Source organism: Ictalurus furcatus, chromosome 10 (assembly GCF_023375685.1).
Source record: "Ictalurus furcatus strain D&B chromosome 10, Billie_1.0, whole genome shotgun sequence".
NCBI classification, from domain to species: Eukaryota; Metazoa; Chordata; class Actinopteri; order Siluriformes; family Ictaluridae; genus Ictalurus; species Ictalurus furcatus.
In genome coordinates, this window is record NC_071264.1 from 5371393 (window position 1) to 5395197 (window position 23805).

General features: G+C 40.8%; 1 protein-coding gene across 1 annotated transcript; it reads right to left on the minus strand.

Annotated features, from left to right (window-relative positions):
* Nucleotides 1-509: 509 nt before the first annotated feature.
* Nucleotides 510-23052, minus strand: si:ch73-60h1.1 (calcium/calmodulin-dependent protein kinase type IV). Its single transcript, XM_053635422.1, has 11 exons — nt 22495-23052; nt 20546-20624; nt 20389-20451; nt 20098-20180; nt 18783-18855; nt 10047-10137; nt 9798-9872; nt 7478-7553; nt 7225-7351; nt 6243-6395; nt 510-2167 (listed from the first exon to the last, which is right to left on the minus strand). The coding sequence occupies exons 1-11, from the start codon at nt 22599-22601 to the stop codon at nt 1691-1693; spliced, it is 1404 nt and encodes a 467-aa protein (XP_053491397.1). The 5' UTR covers nt 22602-23052; the 3' UTR covers nt 510-1690.
* Between the last annotated feature and the right edge of the window lie 753 nt (nt 23053-23805).

Sequence of the window (23805 nt, forward strand, 5' to 3'; positions counted from 1 at the left end):
ATAAGTAATATATATATATATATTTTAAAGAAAACCCCTGGTGCCTTCTCATTAAAAGTTCCACATTTCACACAAAAACACAAAATATTTTAACTAAATTTATTAGTCCTGAAAACACAATTCCCAATAAAACACAAATAGCATCTACCTTGGCTTGTAGGCTATTTATTGAAGTCAGCATATCTAAGTGATGTATATTAATTGTAAAATATCACACATAATCATATAGATGTATTTCAGTGATGAGAATTTGCAGTACATGTCCACAATATGTACAAAGCTCCAGATTAAGCAACAGAATAGCGTGGTATTGGGTGAATGGTTACATAATGAAGAAATATATATATATATATATATATATATATATATATATATATATATATATATATATATAATTTTTTTTTCAGTTCAGTGTATTTTCACAGAAGCAGATCAATTTACTTCCACTATGCCAATAAAATCATTTCTGTCATTGATTAATCAAGATTTGATCTTTTCCCAGTCTAGTGTTTGGAAGGTTGTAAGCCCCTGCACAGAAAGAGGTAGAAAGTGTGGTTGTGACGTACATCTGAAAACAGAGCAACGTGAATCTTCATGTCAAAAAAATACAACAGAATCTAAACACCGCAGCAACATGAGTAGAGCTAAAGGCTTAACATAATTTATGCAATTACAATCTTGCAAGATTATGAAGCGGCGTTATATACATTCTGTAGAGCTTTACATGGTTGTACATGGTTATGAGTAAATAGATCAAGCAGAAAGGCTTTTGAGACTGTCATCACTTCCAGTCATTAGAATATTTCCCTTAGAGGAAAATCATTATGTTTCAGCAAAAGAAATACTCAGAATTCAGCTGAATATAATATCGGAAAGGATGTTAGTCTTGACCGCTACGCAGAGCCGAATGAGCAAATTATTGTAAGGATAATTTAATATTTAAATTTCTCTACTTTAAAAGAGTATGTACAATATAAACCCTAAGTCTTAGATCCAATCATCTGCAAAAAAAAAAAAAAAGATATACTTTTACAATATTCATTCCACAAACACGTTATTCTTTTTTTTTTTTTTTACCTCTTTGCTAGTTAAGAGAAACTAACCATGAGCATTAGTCTCTTAATTTGTTTGCACATTCTAAAAAAACAAAACAAACAAAAAACCCCAGAAATGAATCCCAAGGTAAGAAATTCACTTTCATGTATATAGGTACTAGCATGCAACGCAAACAAGCTTGTTACAGTGTCTTAGCTCTAGTAGTAACATAACATTAGGGGGAATTTGAAAGTGTACTTTTTCAGAAAGAGTTCATTGTTCTGGAGAGCCAAAAGATCAATGTTAATATTTGTAAACGGGAAAGAGAAAAGAAAAATTACAAACATCTTTTTTAGGCCCATGTCTTTTATATTGTGCCTTTTCTCTACAGTATTAACTACAATCTACCAACAGATGTGTCATCCTCCTTATAATGCCATTCATTCTAACACAGTTTGTGTCTTTAATGAAAGTTTTCCAGGACATTTCAAATGTCTAGTTGTAGTAAGTCAAGTAAACTGGACTTGTAGTATAATTTTAAGACATATAACTACTTATCCGAGAGGCTTCATCGGTTCAACAGAGTAGTGAGATGACAGGTTGTGCAGGATGACAGTTCAGGTCAGCATTCCAGATTCCTTTGGATCACCTGCACTCATTGACACTCTGCTGTGCTGTTTCCAGTCTCGACAAAGCCATTGCTCATGCTTTTAGGGCTGGGTGGGCTGGCAAGGACCGGCAAGGGCTCATGCTTAACACCAAGATCCACCGAGCAGCTTTTCTTTGGCACCCTGGGCCGGACTACTGGAGCCATGGCCATGACTGAGGTCTGTATCAGCCCCTCTGCCTTCAGGGGTGGCCTGGTCAACATGGTTCCCATGGTCAGAGTGGATGATTTGGGGCTCAGGGGTGTGTGGATGGGGGAACTTGTGTCATGTGATGCCTCCTTCTTCTCAGTCTTGTCCATGCCTTCTTCAACAGGCACAGATTGACTCTGGGTGTCCATGGGTGCGTCTTTTGGCAAGCTGCACTGCCGTGAGTTCTTGTCAGAGCTGGGGATCTCACAACTGTCAGTGCGGCGTCTTGAACCCTCATGCATGCGGCTTGTTGCCACCACAGCTTTCATGGCAGCCTAAAGAAACAAAGGATATTGTATAGGTTGGATCATTTCACCTCAGGTGGTCCAATACAGGTTGTTTGACCATTTTTAATTTATCCTTTTTTTTTTTTTGAGTGATTACCTCTATGTATCAGCATTGCAAAACCACATTTTTTTAAAAAAAAAAAATTTAACTACAATGGCCATCTTTGTGTCATGGCACACAAATTTTGGTTATGCAGCTGTTTACAGAAACCTCAATATCTTGGCTCAAGATGGTCCTAGCACTATTTATTGTAGTAAATATTTTCTTATTTTTAAAGAAAGAATTGATTAGTGTTCTAAAAAATGTTAAATAATAATTCACAACTCTAAGATATGACATCACTGTCTGACTGGCTCGCTAGTTATCACATACAATGCGCAGATGCACATGGAAACCGCAACTGCATAAATGGATAAATTTGTAATTCATGTGTAATTCAATTCTGAGTGAATATCTCTGGTGGGGGATGAGACACGAACCTGAAATTTTCACAAAAATAAGTCCTCTATAGTAACATTCTACTGAGAAAAGTCTGAGTTTGAGATTCCACTGGTTACAGAGCTAGGGCTAGTAGAAATCTGGGGAAAATCCTACTATATTCATGCATTTTGAGAAAAGAACAGATGTAATATAAGCACAACAAATAATAACAATTAACAGTATTTTACAGTGATTATGTTTATGACTGACATACAATAACGTATGCTTGTCAGTGAGGTCTAAAATGTTAGTACATTTGATATTGGAAAAGTGAAACGTGAAAATCTGCAAAGTTTAGCGCCAAGCTCCAAATTCACCTGCCTGTAATTTTCTAGTAATCCTGAAGACCTTGGTTAGCTTTTTCAAGCGTGTTTGATTAGGGCCGGAGCTAAACTCTGCAGGACAGTGGACCTCGAGGGCCATATTGGAAGAACCAATCTGATTTATCATGCTGGTGCAGGTGTACAGTTGGTATGTGTGAATTGATTTTAGCCAAATCTGGAAATACAGTGTTCAGTTGGGTATTTTACAAATGAACAGTGTTATAAATAGAGTTGTGGTGTTGTTTCTCCTGTGATAAATGCAGTAAGTGACTTCTGAGCTGTAGTATAATGGTTTTGCAATGCCAATAGATAGAGTTAATTACTCAAAAAAAAAAAAAAGAAAGAAAGATTAAAAATGGTCAAGCAAATAATTTTTCAATTATTGGACCAATTGAAATGGTCTGGCCTGGTTTAGATGTTCAACAAGTACTTAAAAAAGCTTGTAGTTCTTTTTAGGTAGACTAGTCTTTAAAACCAAACTGCACAGCGTTAAAAAATATTACTCAAACATTAACTCAAGAGATTTTTGTAACGATGAACATAATTTACTATGCGCGAGTGTGAGACAGCTTACACTAAATGAATGGACATGCTGGGATTCTCAAGGCCCTCATACTGTATAATGAGCTCATGGGTGTGTAATTATCTCAAATGTGCATGGGGGGAAAAAATGACTGGTGTAGCTACATAAGCAAAGTCGATAGCCTCAACAATTCACCCAATAATAAGGTGGTGGAAACATGCTCTGTCTGTTTAGGAACTATAAGAGGACTATGGGTGGGTTGCACCAATAAGGATTAATCTTAAATTTAGATTAAATCAAGGTTTATCTAATAATTCTGTTGCACCAAACTTTAAACCTTGTTTAAAAATAAGCAGGGTTACATTTAAACCATCACTGTAATCCTGGGTTTAATTTCACAATAAACCTGGATTAACTATAATCTTGTTGCTCCATCACTTTAAACTCAGATTTAAATTTCAGTTAGGGATTAAATTTAAACTTGCTATTGAGGAGATTTAAATGGTCAAAATGGCAGCACTTATTTGGTGGATTGGAGAAAATGAAAGAGTCCCTTGCAGAAAAATAAGCGACTGTCTCAACCTTGTTGAGTTTTATGATGGTGCTGAACAGGTATGGTATGATGGTACTGATTCAGCAAGGAAATTGTGATTAGATTAAATAAAATAATTTAACCTGCAATTAACCTGCAATTTTTGCTCCATATTGCTCCGTTAATTGATATAATAAATGTTTCATGGCTTGTAAAATTTGAGCTTCTAATACGCTGCGCCATTTTCTCAGCCTGTATCGGTTCTGCAAATGAGCGTTTAATAACGGCAGTTGTTTTAATTTAATTCAAAGTTTAAAGTTCACGAGCCCTTTGTGGTCACTCAAGTGGAAGTGAAAGAGTTACCATTGGAGAATTCAAATATTTCCATGTTTATGAAACGCTCATGCACTGCCGCAATGTTGTCAATGGCGGAGAGAATTAATCGTAAATGGAGGTTCTAATCGCAGGTTAGAGTTCTAATCCCCGATGTCAATCCGTGTTTAAAATAAAGTGGTGCAACACAACTCGATTTAAAATAAAGCCCAGATCAACAAATCCTAGATTAGCTCTAAACTGTGCTTAATTTAATCCTTATTGGTGCAACCCACCCTATGAGATACAGCATTCCATCTGTATCAACATACCATCTTATAATATGCATTATCATTATTATCATTACAGACATAACGAGGCACACAGCATTAACAAGGTAATACAGTTTGAGGTCTCATTGGCCACTGCTGGGTCTGTGAGGCATAGCTAGGCCATTATCAAAGCTACTATTATTAATACATTCCTATAGTAATTAGCTGACTTCATTGGTCACTTGAATTGAATAAGTTTAATCCAAACCTCAATAACTCAAAAACAAGTAGGCCTATAAATAATACCAACCTAATTCATTCACAACTCCATATACTTTAAATTCCATTGAAATACTAATGACTTTTTTGAGTAACCGAAGGTTTAGAAAAATGTCACTATTTGACAGATACAAGCTGATTTGCTTGCCTTTCTAGTTGTGCAATTGTGGTGCAAAGTGTTTACTGCTTGATTAAGCTGTGTAGATTTCTTATTGCATTCTCCCCGTGCTTCGGGGGTTTTCTCCAGGTACTCCAGTTTCCTCCCCCAGTCCAGAGAAATGCATTGTAGGCTGACTGGCATGGGTCAATGGGTGTGTGAGTGTGTGTGTAATTGGCACCCCATTCAGGGTGTCCTCCACCTTGTGCCCCGAGTTCCCTGGGATAGGCTCCAAGCTCCCTGCGGCCTTGTGTAGGATAAGCGGTATGGAAAATGGATGGATGGATAGAGTTATTTTTGCACCTAGTGGTGAAAATAGGAACTGCAACAAACGCTATTAGAGGCCAATTAGGCTGAGTCATGCTGACTCATGATCAGGGGACAGCAGGACAGTTAATGGGGTTGCCAGATTAGTCTAATTTAAAAAATATGCTACCAAGATATAAGTCCTTACACTGTGTCTATAATATACAGAAGCTTTTCTATTGCAAGATACTGCAAAGATTGTGGGAGAAAAAGGGGGATTATGGAGTGAGTGGATAAAATCCTAATATTAGAAATGCATGTGCCCCATGGTGACCTTGTATTCTCAGCAAAGGGTCAGGAACAGAACAAAAATGTGTGTCCCTTTTCCAGTGCCCAAATTTTTGGGGGAAGTTTCAAGTATTTTATGTGTATTTTTAGATGTAGTTGGGCTGGAAATTTTGCAGAAACTTCACAACCCTGGTTAATTATATTAGCGCTTCTATGTTCAGCGAAACACACCTGCTCTATTAATGTTGTCCTGCCCAACTAAATTCTATGGTCACGAGCCGCTGCTGTTAATATTTAACATACGCTTAATATTTGAGTAGATGGATTATGTTCATTTAAAATTCTGCACTGATTTATTTGACAAGTAAAGTGGTCATTGGTCCCCTGCACTAGACAATCGTATCAAACTGAGGTTTTTATTTTATACTCATTCATTTGGTAGATTTGACCAAGCGCGGCAGAATCCAACCTAAACTCTTAACTGAGCAGCTGAGGGGTAAGGCCTTTTGAATGTTCAGCGAGTCACTAAGACAGAACCTGAACTGCAGAGCTACTTCTGTCAACTAATGTTTGTTTGCTGTAATTTGCTGTAATGTTACTATAGGAAAATGTCCCGATACAAAAATACACCGTGCTACCATATAAAATACCTTCAGTTTGCGGCGAGCGTTAAACTCCTGCAGCTTCCTCTGCGTGGTGTCCATGTGGGAGAAGCGTGCTGCTTTGCCAAGCACCCACGGATGCTCCAGCGCCTGCTGCACACTCAGACGCTTGTGAGGGTCCAGAACTATAAGCTTACTGACCTGTATGATTAAAAAACAAAGAAATACACTGTCTTTCTAGATTGCTATCAAAAAGAGTGACACAAACTGCACAACCCAGTGGGAAGGTTTGTGGTATATCCTGATATGTAGTATATATCAAGTGAACATTTTGAAAGGGAATGACATTTAAGGAAGGAATAATACACAACGGACCGTGGTGTTATAGGAAAATAATCTGCATCGTGGTGGTGTTAAATTCCCCCCGCCAAAGCATCGTCCTCTTAAGCAACAGTGATTTCCCAATTCATAAAATGTTTAATTTGTTCAATACACACATACAATACAACACATTTATAAGCCTTAGATTATGTCCAGTTTCCTCCATATACAGTAAGGATACGACAAAGAACTAAATGACTTGGTTACGGATGCTGTTAGTAAGTTTTTAAATTGCACTGGGGAAAAAAACAGGATTACTAGTACTTATAACAATTATATCACTATATCATTATATCACATTTCCTCATGGCCTTCTGTTACACAACGACGGCTCTACACAATTTTATATAAATAATCACTACAGTTTCATTACATTCCTTTCATTACATTACATGACTTGTCATGTTTATTTTATTTCTTTCTCTGTTTATAATGTTTCTGTCTTATCTTTTGAGCTTTTTTTCCCCCTTTACGTTTTCTTTTAAAAACTCAGAAAACAGAATTAAAAATAAGACTTGCCCTCAATCCAATCTAAACAAGATTAACTAAAAATGTATTCAGAATAAATGTTGAATGGTTTTTAATTCAGAGAGTCAACCAGCATCTCATCTTGAACCCCAAACCGGACTGTAAGCAAGCTGGCGCTCACCAGATCCTTCGCATTGAGGGAGACCTCATCCCACCAGGGGGAGACAAACTCATAGTCACAGTTGAGGATGCGGCTGTACATGTACTGATCTCCTCTTGGATCGAAAAACGGTTCGAACCCACACAGCCTGGGGGAGTAGAGAAGAAAAAAAATGGCAGATTTAGCGCAAATGTCACTTTACGCCAAAGGCTGCACTGCAGGTGGATATGATGTAATGTGTTTATTCACCGAGCTGGTTTAGTTGTTTACTCACAGTATATACAGGATCACTCCCACGGACCACATGTCTACCTCTGGGCCGTAAGCATTGCCTCTGAGAATTTCAGGAGCTGATGGAAGATGAGAGGATTAACAGGAAATACACCAACTGTCCAATCTGTTTTCCAACAGTGGGTGTTATTTTGAATAACTGATGAGTTTTCATTCTTTACATAAAACATATAAAATGAGGAAAAGCAGTTAGCAATGCGCAAATACAAATGAGAACCAGTATATTATCAAGTAAACACATAGAAATAAAGTTTCATAATTAAATAATAATAATAATAATAATAATAATTTTGTCACAACCATAGCACATATGAAATATTATTATATTATATTACTTTATACAGTTCAGATGATTGTATATAGGTTAAATAACAATGTTTTTGCACAGGAATTGAGTCTTGAATATATTCCTGAAAGGTCAAGGAAGTCATCACTACTATTTCTTCATATTTAACCGCACCACATATCAAATGAATGCATCGCTCAATGTTTTTAATCACACTTTATTGGCTACTAGCTGCTATGGTAGGAGTAAGTATTAACAAATCAGGATTTCCCATTTTAAAATGAAAAAGAAAGCTACTAACCAGCTAGCTACTCTCTGAGCACAGGGATATAATTTCTTCCTATTTCTAGTGAATCATTTTAACACTTTTTTCAGTGGAGCTGTCGTAAAGTAAGTAAGTAAGTAAGTAAGTAAGTAAGTAAAATTTATTTATATAGCACGTTTCACACAGCAAAGCTGACCAAAGTGCTGCACAGAGTAAGGAAAATAACATAGAAACAGTATTAGACCAAATAAAAACAGACAATGGACAATAGAAAAAATTGATTAAAAATTTGTTTAAACAATTAAAAATTTAAAAATTTTAAATAAAATTAAAAAAGCCTGGCAGAAGAGATAAGTTTTAAGCCTATTTTTAAAAGTGGTAATAGAAGGTGCAAGGCGGATGTCCAGTGGCAGTTGATTCCATAGACGGGGGGCAGCAACAGCAAAAGCTCTATCCCCCTTTGTTTTTAACCGGGAACGAGGGACATGCAAAAGAAACCTATCAGAAGATCTTAGACATCTGTTTGATGAATGTGGTTTAAGAAGATCCTCGAGATAGGAAGGAGCTTGATTATTAAGAGTTTTAAAAACAAACATCAGAATCTTAAACTGAATCCTAAAACGGACTGGGAGCCAGTGAAGCGCTGCTAAAATTGGGGTGACACGATCAAACTTTTTTGCCCTGGTCAACAGCCTTGCAGCTGCATTCTGAACCATCTGAAGACGAGCCAGAGATGACTGAGGAAGACCCAAGTATAATGAATTACAGTAATCTAAGCGAGAAGTAATAAAAGCATGAATAACCTTCTCCAAATCCTGGAAAGACAAAAATGTTTTGAGTTTCGAAATAATCCGTAGTTGATAAAGACTAGTCTTAACGACCGAATTTATCTGCTTGGTTAAGCATAATTCTGAGTCCAGAATGAAGCCAAGTTTCCGAACCTGGGAAGAAATTGAGGGAAAGTGATTATGGAGCTCGTTAATGAGACCATCTCTCAATCTCAGGGGGCCAAAAACAATTATTTCAGTTTTGTCTTCATTAAGTCGGAGGAAATAATTTGTCAACCATTTTTTAATGTCATCCAGACAGTCCAGCAATGGCTGAATGGAATCACCAGCTTTCAAAGGAATGTACAACTGGGTATCATCAGCATATAAATGAAAAGAGACATTGTGAGCCCTAATAATATTCCCCAACGGCCGCATATATAAATTAAAAAGAATGGGCCCAGAATGGAGCCTTGAGGAACACCACTAATAATAGGACTAGAAGAAGAGCAGAAAAGGTATTTTATGGCAAAATTATTAATATGTAAGGACTTTTTTTAAAAAAAAAATTATTGTCTTTAATTTATTTATTCATTTACATGTGATTCATTTACATGTGATTCATTTACATGTGATTCATTTATGTATGATTCATTTACATGTGATTCATATTCAAGTGATTCATTTTCATGTGATTCATTTACGTATGATTCATTTACATGTGATTCATTTACTAATTTGATTCTCTTTAAATCCAGTTTTAGACTGTGATATTACCTTTCCAGACGTAAGGACTTTTTGTATAATTTTTTAATACTACCAGCACCACTCCTATTACGGTCTGGCACCCCGGACCCCCTGAAATGAAGCCCTGGCTATTCCACTGCTCCTAATATTGATACATTTTATTTCATTTCTTTTCATTCTTATTTCATTTCTATTTCTTTTCATGTTCAAGCTACTCTGTGTGATCACAGGAACTCACCGCAGTAACCAGGAGTGCCACACACCGTCTTCATCGTCACTTGCTCGTCTATTATCTTGGAGAGGCCAAAGTCAGCTGTGGACAAGTTGCAGATAACATGCCATCGATAAAAACATCTTCTCATACATTGTGTTCAATTACCAGCGCACCCATTTCTATTTACAGATCAGTTTACAGGTGCAGTACCATGTTACTTAGTATTATCTTCTTTTTTTTTTAAAGACCAGATTAGGATATGTATTTGGTTACCTATCTTGAGAGGAGCATCTATTGACAGGTCAGCATATAACAGGTTTTCTGGTTTGAGGTCCCTGTGAACGACCCCATTTTCGTGCAAGTACTGCAATGAAGAAAGAAAGAAAGAAAGAAAGAAAGAACACTGCACCTTCAATAGAATTTTGATCACATTTCAAACAATCACTCAAGCCATGGCTGCCATTCAAGTACAGTTTGAACATTGTAAGCCAGTATAACTAGAGTTAGGTATAATTTGATAATGTGTATATTGTGGACACACCACAAATGGATTAAAAACGTGACATTGTTGATATGGTGAAGTTCCCTTTCAAAGGGAACTTCGACGTTGCATTTAGCATAACAGTATGGGAACGCCTTGTGCGCGTGACCGGTATCTGAAGCTTGTGTAAAATCATGCGTCTACTTATAGGCCTGCCATGATCAGGTGACGTGGCAATAAAGCGTGTCACATGATATATATATGGCACCTGTGAACCACGCCGCCAGCCTTATTATCTTCAGCGAGACTGCATGTCTGTTGTTTGTGTGACAAAAACGCTTCATTTCTACTCGATATTTTCTCAAAATCGCTGAACTTTTCTATCTCTTTTTTAGAGGAAAAGAGGGGTAAGTAATGAGCGAGAAAGAATTCAAGAAGTGTGTTACGGCTTGCCCCCGTTTCATCACGGGGAAAAGTGCACACTTTCTGGGTGAAGTGTTAGCGGTGTAATATGCGATGGCAGCCTCGAGAGGCTGCGCATGGTAACGCCTACATTAAGCAGCTCGGCTCGGGTTTCAGAGTCTCACAGATCTGGGCCGGCCGCTGCCGAGGCAGCCAACTGTCTCAGGTTCGGGGGTTCTCTTATAGATCCGGAAGAGGAGCCGGAGACGAGCGCTGCTCTATCTCTTGCTCTGTCTTCCGGGTTCGGCTCTCCGCTGGATTTTGCAGCTCGCGTCGCGACTCCTCCTTCCGCTATGGAAAGCCAAAAGGGTAATAATTCCTCTCTGACTCTGAGGAGTTAGATGGATGTGTTAAAAACTGAGAGCAGCATATAAAGAGCTGCTTGAAGTGATTACCCAGTGAAAGTAAATCCCTCACACTGCAGAAACTCCCCTGTCGTCCAAAAGTTTATGACAAAATCTCAGGCTTCTGGGGGAAAACCACGCATAAGCCATATTCATAACCCCACGATGTTGGATTATTCGGCCATTGTGGGAATGAACGGCATGGCTATTTAGCTATGCTCAAGGTGGAGGAGGCGCTTGCGAGCTACCTCTCTCCACCGACGGCAGATAATTACGGGGGCCAGATTGCATCCAAGCCATGTAAGGCCACTGTGGCATTGGTGGGCAAGCCTATGCAGTAGTAGTCTTGCTTGTGGGTCACTGCAGACAATGACAGGGTTGCAGGCCTACCAAGCAAACCTGCTGAGTGAGCTTGACATATGGTGGCATTAAAAAAAAAAAGCCAGTTCCTTCTCTGTTGTCTCAAGCTCACCTGGGCATCCACGAGTGGAGCCTGGGCCAGCACTAGTGTGAGGGAGACCCAGAAGGCGAGTATGGCAGCCCGCCAACCCCCGCAGGCAGCCAGGGGAACCGGGCGGCCACAGTCGTGGTCTGCTACTAGGCCTGATCTGAGAATGGTCATAAAGGCCAAGCAGGCAAAAAAGAGCGGTCCTGAGGGGCCGGTGAGGGATGTATCTGGGGACATGAGGTTGTTAGGGCAGGTAGCCCCCAGTGCTACTGTAGGGCCTCCCCTAGCCAAGGCGGTCCCCAAGTTTTCAGTGTTCTCTGGTCAGCGAGCTGTCACAGGGCAACGAAAATCTGATGCTTCCCTCCAATAGAATGTGGAATAATTAACGTCACTAAAAGACCATCAGGCAGCGTGCAACTACTGCCAAATGTGTCTCCATGGGTTCTGTCTACCGTAGAAAGGGTTACCGGGTCCAGTTATAGCTCAACCCCCCCCCGTTCACAATTGTGCTCACCACAGCAGTCAGCACAGACCAGAGCTCGACGTTAGCGCAGGAAGTAAGCCCCCTTTTGGACAATAGGGCCATAGAACATGTACCCCGTTCCCAAAGGGAGGGAGGTTTACAGCCATTATTTCCTGTTCCGCAAAAAAGTGAGTATGCGGCCAATTTTAGATCTGCGTCATCTGAACCGTACTCTTCGGATATACAGGTTCAGAGGATGACGCTCAAACTTATCGTGCCACAGATTCAGTTCGAGAACTGGTTTGTGGCGATAGATCTGAAAGGTGCATATTTCCACATAGGAATATCGCTAGCTTTATCCCCTCGCACCTTCACAAAGTGCATGGATGTCACTCTGGCTCCATTGGGACTCCAGGGCATCTGTGTACCAAGCTACCTGGTCAACTAGTTAATTCTAGCACAATCCAGGGAGCTGGCAGTTCAACATCGAGATGTTGTTCTCGCCCACATGAAGAGCTTGGGGCTTAGGTTGAATCTCAGAAAAGTATGCTTTCCCCGGTGCAGTGGACAACTTTTCTAGGGGTTATAGGATTCTACTACGATGAGGGCGTTTCTATCCCCAACATGCGTAGTGTCAATCCTATCAACACTGAGCAAGATAAAGCTGGATCTTGGGAGACTTTGGGGTGGAGTCCACACATGTGGCCGAGGTCACATCTGTATGCTGCTCCCCCCATCGCTCTGCTCCCACAAGCTCTAGTGAGAGTTCGCCAAGACAGTCTGCTAGTAGCATCTTTTGGCCAGCTCGAACATGGTTCTGAGGAATAATATCCCTGCGAGATGGCACTCCTTGGGAGATTCCCGTCCGCAGGGATCCACTGTAGACCCAGTAAACTGTGCAATAGCTACAGTCCTGGGGCTCCTACAAGGACATTTGTCAGCGGGGTGGGCTCCTTCTACAATCAGGGTTACGTGGCCGCCATTTCGGCCAGCCACGCCCCTGTTGAGGGGGCCTCTGTGGGGCAACATCCTCTAACTTTAAGGTTTATGCGTGGTGTCAGACGGCTGAGGAATCTGCGGAATCTGCAGGCCATGCATTCCTTCCTGGGACCTTGCTGTGGTCTTGGATGGTCTGTCAGGGGCCCCATTTGAGCCCTTAGAGTCAGCCTCTGAGAAGCTTCTGACTCTAAAGTTAGCTCTTTTACTGGCCCTGACATCTCTCAAGCGAGTGGGAGGTCTACAAGCTCTCTCTGTTGCCCTTTCCTGCCTTGACTTTACCCAAGGATTAGCCAAGGCCTTCCTGTATCCTAGGCCGGATTATATTCCTAAAGTGCCTACATCGGCTGCCCACCCTGTGGTGTTGCAGGCTTTCTGCCCTCCTCTGTTCCTCACACCGGAACAAGAGAGGATGCACCTGCTGTGTCCAGTAAGGGCTCTCTGTACTTACGTCCACCGCTCCGGCCAGTGGCGTAAGTCGGAGCAGCTACTGGTCTGCTTTGGCAGCGACAGGAAAAGTGATGCTGTGTCAAAGCAGCGCATCTCTACTTGGATAGTGGAAGCAATCTCTAGGGCTTACGACACGCGGTCTCGCCACGCCTCTGGGCATAAGAGCTCATTCCACTAGGGCGGTGGAAGGCTCGAAGGCTTTGTCCAAAGCGGTATCCTTGCAGGATGTGCGGCTGCAGGGTGGTCTACGCCACACACAGTCATTAGTTATTACAGCCTGGATATTCATGCCATCCCGGGCCCGAGTGTCTTGCAGTGACCCTCGGGCTTGGGGATTTTTGAACAGGCCGTACCCTCGGTATGACGGAGTGGGTATTCCACGCTGTTATGCTAAATGCAGCGTCGAAGTTCCCTTTGAAAGGGAACGTCAGGGTTACGCATGTAACCCTGTTCCCTGAGAAGGGAACGAGACGTTGCATAGCATTGTCATACCAGGGCAGGCCTGTGAATTGCGTCTTCGCTTCAGATAATAGAGGCTGGCGGCGTGGTTCACAGGTGCCATATATATATCATGCAACGTGCTTAATTGCCACATCACCTGATCATGGCAGGCCTATAAGTAGAGGCATGATTTTACACAAGCTTCAGATACCGGTCACGCGCACAAGGCGTTCCCTTACTGTTATGCTAAATGCAACGTCTCGTTCCCTTCTCAGGGAACAGGGTTACATGCGTAACCCTGACGTTTTCTCAGAGGAGACGTTTATTAACGTTTTAGAAAAGAGTCTCCAACGTCAGCACTTTGTAACTGTCAGACGTAAAGCCATAACTATAGGTTTTCTAACACTGTAAAGTCTTCAAGATGGAGGGCTTTTGGTTTCTCGTGTAACATAACCAGCTACATTTTATTATTTACTGCATTGATGTTCTCTTTACAGCACATGGACACTTTGATTATACTGATTCATTACACTGCTGCACTGTCCCTTAATCGTCATTCCTCTCAGGTTACTATCACAACCATTACTGCATTGTCACTTTATACTTTATACTAAATTTCGTTCTAGTCGCAGCTATTGATCTTATGGTTACATCAATGTCTTGTTGTCATGTGAAATGTTCTTCACGATTGGAGCGTTTATGCTCTAATGCCCCTCTGTGTCCTCACCCTCACTGTTTCACATACCCCCTCCCTGCATGTTTCTTATTCCTGTGGCACTTTATTTATGTCCTGTCAGCACTGAGCATGTCATACATGCATCTTGCACCTTGGGTCCAGGAGAAATGTTATTGCATCTCACTGTGTACTCCACACTGTATATGATGACAATGATGACAATAAAGATCTACTTGACATGACATGACTTATTAATCTATTTACAAAAAAAAAAAATCAGACGCTGGTGGTTTAGCAGATGTTCCACAATATTAAACTATAAACATATAAAAAAAAATCGGTGTCATTCTTCAATAAATAAAAATTGTTGCCATTGGCAAACTGCTACGATATACGGGGAAAAGGTGTGTTTGTTGTTATTGGGAGAACCTCTGCTATGGTTACATGTCTCCACTCCGTCTTCGGAGTTTTTTATTCCCCCCTTACTGATTTGACTTTCCATTCGCAACAAAGCATTAAATGCGATTACAGAGCGCAAATAAAGATGAACCTCATAATCCAACTACAGTGTATGAACAGGTTATAACCGTTAAGGTTAGAGCCAGGTGCAGGTATAACAGGGAGCTTTTCTTACAATTTTACGTATTGCAAAAAAATGAAACTGCTCATTATACTGTAAGTCCTGCAAATTGTCCGCAAGAACAAGTTGCAGCATCGCAGCCTGCAATAATAATAAATAGCAAATGTGTGGTATCGGTGATAGACTAATGAGCACCATTGTGGAATAATCCTTCATTATTTTGGAAGGTCTGAATCCTTGAATAGACTGAGAGCACAGTGAGAGCAAGGAGAATTCTAGTGGAACCTATGGGATTTAACTTAATCAGGCCACGGGCTGGCCAGATTAATTGAAATGGAAAATGCCTGCCATCGTCTGAAAGAGCTGCAGCAGATGGGCTTTTTTCCCCTTCACATTTTAGGCCATGCTGAAGCGCTCTGAATCTGAGCTTTCTGTGTAATTTGGCAGAGTTGCACTAATCGGTGATTTGCTGTTTCAATTTCACTCATTAGTTGCTTAATGCTTATTACACGGCACGCTGACGGTGTGCGTTTGAGCGTGAGCATATCTGTGTGTATAATCTAGCAAGCAGAATCGGCCCATTGATGTCTGGATTAAAGTTGTGCTGAAACCTGGGAGCGGTGTAGGCGTCGCACTCGGCACTGCACCTTCACAACTGCCTAAAAAACCTGAGTTTCACAGTGCCGATCTTTGTCGTACTCGACACAGAGCACCTCCAGCACCTCCATTACTGCTGGAAAGGATGATGGATGTGCCATTACCAGTCCTTTAGAACCATTCCTCATCCTGATAGGTTTCTTAACATTCTGGGTGCATAATATCCAAGAAATGGCGCATGGGTGTCTAGGAGCCTCAAGCTAAAGTGCTGGTATGACTCATGCCATGCCAAGAGCTGCGTTAATTAAGTTGGTGTGCGAAGGCGAAGAACAGATGTCTTTTCTTTAACACGATCTTAAAATACTGACAGAAATCACACTAGATGAAGAAAAACAATGTGGTTTTGCTTTATATACGTCTCAGTCACGTCACAGCAACCTAAATCTGACACTTGTCATTCTTATGTCTGTATGTAACAACGTACAAAACGAATAAAGCCATTGATGGAAGTTTCAGAGAATGACAGGGTGTTCATTTGACATGCTAGAGGATCGTCATGCTTTCATAGCACCCAGTGTGAGAAGGTTAAAAATGAGTCAGTGAGACACAATACTTGGTGTTCTTGATAAATGCAGACTAAATGAGTCCACTTAACGGAGTGTATGTGCCATTTAGCAAAGCTCTTACATTCTCTTATAATCTACAGGCTACTACTATATGTAGTATTACATATATATATAGTATATGTAAAATCAGCAAAAGCAGCACCAGCCATTCACAACAATACATAGCATACCTAGATAATCTAAGCTCCAATCTAACACAAAGTGACAAAGGTTACAGCTGTGAGCAATGCTTTATGCAAAATAAAACATGCATATGGCCAACAGCGTGCTCTTTCACTGACTCTGGCATGCACCCTGCTCCCAAGCTGTCACATATCAGGCAGCACAGTTTTGTCCCGCTCAGGAGATTAAAAATGGACGGGGGAAACGGCAAACGATTTTTTATTTTTTTTTTAAAACTCTGAGAGGATTATTTAACATTTTGCAGGGTGCTCACTATACCTCACACTGAATGACAACACAACTGCCACGCAGCAGTTTCACACCGCATAATAGTAAAATCCCTCTAGTCTCAGATCAAGCAGACGACATTAATTAATATTAATACCGAGATGAGAATATTTTATAAATACTATTTTGTCACAGTTAGCAACATCTTTACTTCGACGTGGTACCATTTTTTTTAAGAGCATCTTTTTTTAGACCTCTGATTCCACACTAAAGCATGACCAACAACCTAATATTTTAAGCATTTATTTCTCTGCTAAGCATTAGTAGATTATTTAACTCCTGTCAGTAAGGTTTGTATTAGATGCCCCTTTTACTTAAATTGAGCTAGACGCTGAGCTTGTTCTAGTTTTATCCCTGAAGCGCAAGAGTCCAGGACAGTTAGCCATTCTCTTGCTCTGACTCATTACTAAAGCAGAACAAGAAAATCATAATCATAATCTCCATAGGTAGATTCTTATATATTTAATATCATGTGCACATAGTATAAGGATAATAAACAGGTTAAGCGTCTGTCACTTTATATAACTTTTATGTCATAGATAAGGAACATGTTAAGTAAAGAAAGACATTTTTCACTGTTTTATTCTTTATCTTTTTTTCTTTTTTAACCAGAGGCCAAAGAAATATTCAGCAATTAATTTATTTGTAAGGTCACGCTCCACAGTAGTGGTTAATGGCTCATATGAAAGTAGACACTCAGGGCTTTAAGAATTTGCAGAAGTATCTCTACTCCCCCCCTCCTCCCCACCCCACCACAGTCTGCTTGGTTTAAATATTATTGTGTCATTTGTATACAGTGTTTTACTATCAAAAAAAGCTTTAGTTGTGCTGTCTGTTTGATCTCTGTACCAGTGTTATTGTGGAGAGGTGTGAATTGTTTGCCCAGCAGGGGGCTCACACCTCTCCCCTTTCCCATCACCCTGTTCACCAGCAGTTAAACACAGTCACAGTACTCTACACACAGAAACCCAACAGTGTCCTGACTAGTCTTATAACAGACTTGCGCTGATAAAATAACTCATTAGTTTATACCGATTGAAAAGTCGATTTCCATTCCGCCGGCAGAATGGAACACCAGTGTACTGCGAGAAATGGTTAATCGTGATTTTTTTTTTTTACTATATCATAAAGGCTATGTAGCATAAACACTTGCATTTTTGTCACACTTTAATTTTGTCTCTATGTATTATTTTGCTTCAATCATTTCTCAGTACAATGTATGTATTGTGCAAACAACTATCACGATAAGGACACCTGAACAGATGGCTCTGGAAATCAAATTACATTCTATAGAGACTAGAATCAATTTGCACATCAAGTGTCAGTGTCTATAGTCGGTCTATTACAAAGGCCTTAATCGGATCCAATTACTGCTCACCAGATTTCCATCAAAACAAGTCTCGACATGACTATAAAGTGCATTTCTTCTGACACCATCTGTGTGTCTAGCAGGGTGTGAGAAGTACAGCTGAGCCGTGTAAGATGGCTGACACGGAAGGATAGAAGACGCGTTCATCTCCGTTTTTCCCAGATATTCATAGTTGCTCAGTAATGATCCATAGCTAATTATCATATACATAACACTTCTTTTAATTAAAATATTATTTTTTTTATATGATGCTTGTATAATATTTAGAAGAAGCTTTTATTTCTCACATATACATTACAGCACAGTGAAATTGTTAGGAAGTTGGGGTGAGAGCGCAGGGTCAGCCATGATACGCGCCCCTGGAGCAGAGAGGATTAAGGGCCTTACTCAAGGGCCCAACAGTGGCAGCTTGGCAGTGCTGGGGCTTGAACCCCCGACCTTCTGATCAATAACCCAAAGCCTTAATTATGTATGATTGTAATTAAGATTTTTTTTTATTTGTATGATATCTCCAGAGTGATACTCACAGTAATAAGCTTTAAAACATGAAGAAAAAAAAATTACAAGTGAAAATATGAAAAATGAAATAAAATTAAATAAAAGTACACACTAAAGCTGGGCCTTACCGCCACTGCCTCCAGGATCTGCTTGATTACATGAGCAGCGTCTCGCTCACTGTAGTACCCCCTCTCCACAATCCTGACAATAAAAAAAGCATTCCGCTAATGAGTTCGAAGTAAATAATAAATGAATAAAAAATGTTCTCATGCATTCAGCCCCTATTTGATCATAAATCATTTTAAAAAGTTAAGAATAGTATGTTATTTTACTCCAAAACAGTGGTTTTCAAAGTGGGGGCCGCCAGGGGGCGCCCGGGGGGCCTCAACAATTTGGTGTGAAAAATAAATAAATGTATGTTTTCTCTTTCTCACTCTCAGACAACCACACACACACACACACACACACACACACACACACAAACATAATCAGTTCCTAATGTAATGTAAGGTAAAGATGTAAGATGTAATTATTAATTAAAAAAGGGGGGGGGTATATTCAGAAGTCTGTATTTTTAATGTGATTTAAAGACATCTTGCAAAAGGGGGGCCTCGGTCATATGTTAATGCCATTTGGGGGCCTTGCCATGGAAAAGTTTGGGAACCCCTGCTCCAAAATATAGTAATTACACTAATATTAACTAATGTTAGTATACTAAATATAACTAATATTAGTATACTAAATAAACTAATATAATATTCCAAAACTAGCAGTACTTTCGGCTGATTCTAATCCATTCGTCCATTTTCTGTAATACTTATCCTACAGAGAGTCACGTGGAGCCTATCCCCATACAGATATGGATATTTGGAGCACTAAACAGATACAGATACAGATAGTGGCGTTGCGTTATACCACTAATTTAAAAGCGTACGTGTCAGTGTCTTTTTTCCTGTCGAAAGCTGTTAGCCTCCGACCGTCACAGCACAGCAGATAAATAAGGCCCACTGTGTAGCCAGTGGAAGTATACATGTCACATTCACTACACAAGCTGTTCTTTTAATCTGTGGAGCTTTTGCTGTTCTTCTGCCTACATTGAAAGAAACAAGAACGCTCAAACAAACCGTCCTTTCCAGGTGGAAAATATACACGGATTAGACAAAAAGTCGATATATTTGGAAATGAAAAGAATGGATGTAATATATTATCCTACATTAGGTTTTAACCACTGCAGCACTGGAAAACCTTTGCTTCGCTGCACTTAAACAGAAGAAGAATTCACCCTCGAGATTAAGATTCTCTTAATTTTTAATGGAACGAAAGACAGTTGCGTGTACTTCTCGTTGCTTTGACGTCACTAATCCCCTCGCAAATGAGTATGCTTTTTCCTTGAACGTTTTTCATAAAGACAGAGTTTTAAATGGACGCTCAGTGAAAGCACACCTGTCAAAAAGTTCCCCGCCAGTGACGAGCTCTAGGATTAGCGAGATCTCTGTTTCCGTCTCGAAGATCTCTTTCAGGCGAATCTATACGCCACAAAGAGAGAAACAACAGAGGATCAATTATGCTGTAAATTATGCCGTATGTGGAAAAGAATGTAGTATTGGTTTGGCAAAATCCTGTACAAATAAAATCATGCAATCTAATATTAATCAGAAATGTATGTACAGTATAGTCAATCAATCCTTCCACTGACTCTTATAGCAGAGAAGAAAAAAATCCCCAAGTTCTTACAATGTTTGGATGGGAAAGACGCAGTAGAACTCCAATTTCTGTTCTCACAATTTTCTTGTCGATCTGCAACAATATGACAGTGCTAAATTGTATAAAATATTGTTCTTGGGTTTCTAACTAACGGCTAACGTTCTACTAAAACAGCAAGCTGACTTACAGTCTTCTTCAGGACCTTGGCGGCATAGGGCTTCTCTGTTTGCTTCTCTTCACAGCGAAACACAACTGATGTGGCCCCTCTAGAGAAAAACCAAAGGAAAAATCAATGAAGTCATCAATGCTAAATAGACGATGCTCAGAGCTGGAGGCGAGGCAGAGATGCAATTCATAATCTTGTAAACTGGGGTAGCACAAATGTGTAACTGGTGAGGAATCAGTGGGGTATTGTATTTGATATCATGCCACCAAGTAAGAGTTTTGATTTGAGTCGCCATACAGCTGTCTAGCCCAATCCCGCTCAAGCTGTGTGTCCTTCTTCCAAACTGGTGGCCTACTTCTAAGTTCTGAAACTCTGTCAGAAGATATTTGAAGCCGTAACAAGAAGCAGAGTGGCAGTTCAAGATTTTTATCCATCCATTTCCTGTACTCAGGGTCACGGGGAGTCTGGAGCCTATCCTAGGGAACTCCGGGCAAAAGGCAGGGGACACCCTGGACGGTGTGCCAACCGATCGCAGGGCACAAGCGCACACATTTGCACACCATGGACAATAATGCCAATCAGCCTACAATGCATGTCTTTGGGCTTGCGGATAAACCGGGGTACCTGGAGGAAGCCCCTGAGGCATAGGGAGAGCATGCGATTCCACGCACACAGGGCAGAGGTGGGATTCGAGCCCCAAACCCCAGAGGTGCGAGGCAAGCACGCTAACCTCTAAGCCACTGGTGCCCCCTCAAATTTTTATACGTTAATTTATTCATTCTTCTTGGGTAACTGTTTTATTTTAGATCTGGAGCTTATTCCTGGCGGGAGGTGGGAATACACCATGTGTGGGATTCCATACCATTGCAGGGCACCATGCACACACACTACACGCTAAACCGCAGCTTTTCTGTAGCCAATCCATGTTTTTGAGAGGTAGGAGGAAACCGGAGAACATAAGTGAAGCCCAGACAGATAGTAATCCAAGCTCAGAATCAAACCGGAGACCCTGGAGCTGTGAGGCAGCAACACTACCTCTATAGCTGTCTAGTTTCGAATGTACATAGATGATTAGAAATTAACATATTAAATGATCCTATCCTGTATCAATTATCTAATCAAAAACTTGCAAGTTTATAATTATAAGCTTAACCCATGTTTCCTCCAGTTTCTTAGATTAGATCCAACACATCAAGCAGTGTTTTTCTCACCAAAAGGAAGCTGGAATTCACACATCATCTGCTATGTGAGTGGAGGTGCTGAAGGGCTTTCTTGGGTTTTGTGAAATCGTTAACACTTAAGTGTCAGTTGATGACTGCTTGAGATCACAAGGCTGAACACACAGGATGCCTGAGCACCACTCCATCTGCTGACTTGAGATTAAACATGACGACATTGATCTTAAATGTCATTAGGCACTCAGAACAGTGCATCAAGTCCACCATCATAAGGGCATATATATGTGTGTGTGTGAGGTATCTGGGGTCAGAGGTCATATCGTATGAATGCAGAGAGCTGGGCCACATCACCTGATTTGCTCCTCTTCATCTTCTTAATCCACCCATCTATTTCTGTTTTTCAACTTAAACCACAGACTGCCCTTAATATCAGTATAATGTCATTTGTACAACATCCAACAGCATCCGGCTTTGACAGCACCAGCAAAAAAAAAAACAAGGCAGTGCAAAATATCCTGTCTTGGACCACTAACAAAAGTAGCATTTGCAACAATTTGGAATCATAAATGTCTACAAGCTGAGATAACGATACCATCTCACATGACCCAATTACAGCTATTATACTGGAACCAGACATCTTTACTAAGAACCCAGCAGAAAACCCAGTGTTGAGGGAGCACAGACACCACAGCATTAAACTCTAGATTCAATTCACAGAAAGGCTTTATTTTGTTGTGCTGTCGCAGACCTGGAAAACCTTGATGCACACCATCACCATATAGCTATACTTGCCTCCCCAGCTCTGAGCCCATGGTGTAGAACTCCTCCAAGGAGACATCTCTGCGTGAGCCGTCCACCCAGTAGTCCACGCAGCCAGCGCTGAGGCGAGAGCTCGGCATGGTTGAACTTTCCGAACCTCAGTGTTTTCCTCTAGCAGAGATGGGCCGCACAGATCAAAGGAAGCCTCATCGCATCATAGATAACACTTGTTTTAACAACATATGACGTGCCTGTTAAGTCTTTCAACGAACCACTGGGAAACGTGTTTAAAAACGAGCCTCAGTGATGGAGAATAGGTTTAATCTTTCCATTTCCAGCAGAGTGCGCCCATCCGGATTCATCCCAGGCAAACCATTACTATGGCTACCGCATGGGTTTATACTAAACCTAAACACATTCAAACGACCCCCCCAAAATGACTACTTTATCACAGGGGGACTGAATCGGGGGAAATGCGTTGCGTTACTCGTTGCGTTAATGATCGCAGCATCTTACATGGACGCATTCAGAGCCCGGGTTTCCTCCTCCAGCGGGCCTCGCGGTGCTGTAAACAATCCCATATGGCTTCTCAGGAACATCTCAAATCCGACGCAAAAAGTCCGACTTGAGATCACACATCAGTGTGATGATTAACGGCGGCACTTGATTGCGGAGAGCGCGCGTCTCCTTTGCGCGATAAGTCTTTATTTTGGAGCGATTGCGCGGAATTACGCGCGATCCGGTCAAGCTGCTCCAAGACCTAGGCGTGAAAATGTATTCCGCCTGCTAGAAAGGACATGGAGAAGATGCAGGAGTGTGTATCGAGTGTATGTGTTTATCTTCACCGTTGTCGCTTGGGTTGGGGAGGTGGCAGCCAGGGTGCTGTGACAACGCAAAGAGAGCAGAAGGAGGGAGGGAGGGATGGAGGGATGGAGGGGAGAGGTGGGAGGAGAGAGGAGGGGAGTCTGTGAGCGAAACCTGGGCTTTCCACCAATCCACTGCTACCGCTGAGGGAGGCTGCAGTGGTGCAATCACAGTCCAACTAAAATTCATTCTGACTTAGAGTCCAGTATGAGGATCGCCTGTTAAGGTTACGATTAATGCTACACTCTTAAAAATAAAGATACCCAACTGTGCTTTTCCTTGTCCCTGGGGAAGTACCATCAAGGGTGCATCTTTTGTAAAACAAACAAACAAACAAATAAATAATTTAAGGCATATAATTTGACCTTAAGGACCACGCATATGCAAGGATGCAAGGCGAATTCATGGATACTGAATTGATATATCTTTTGAAGTTCCATTTTTTTTTTTTTTTTTTTTAATATCATGATTCACTTCTGA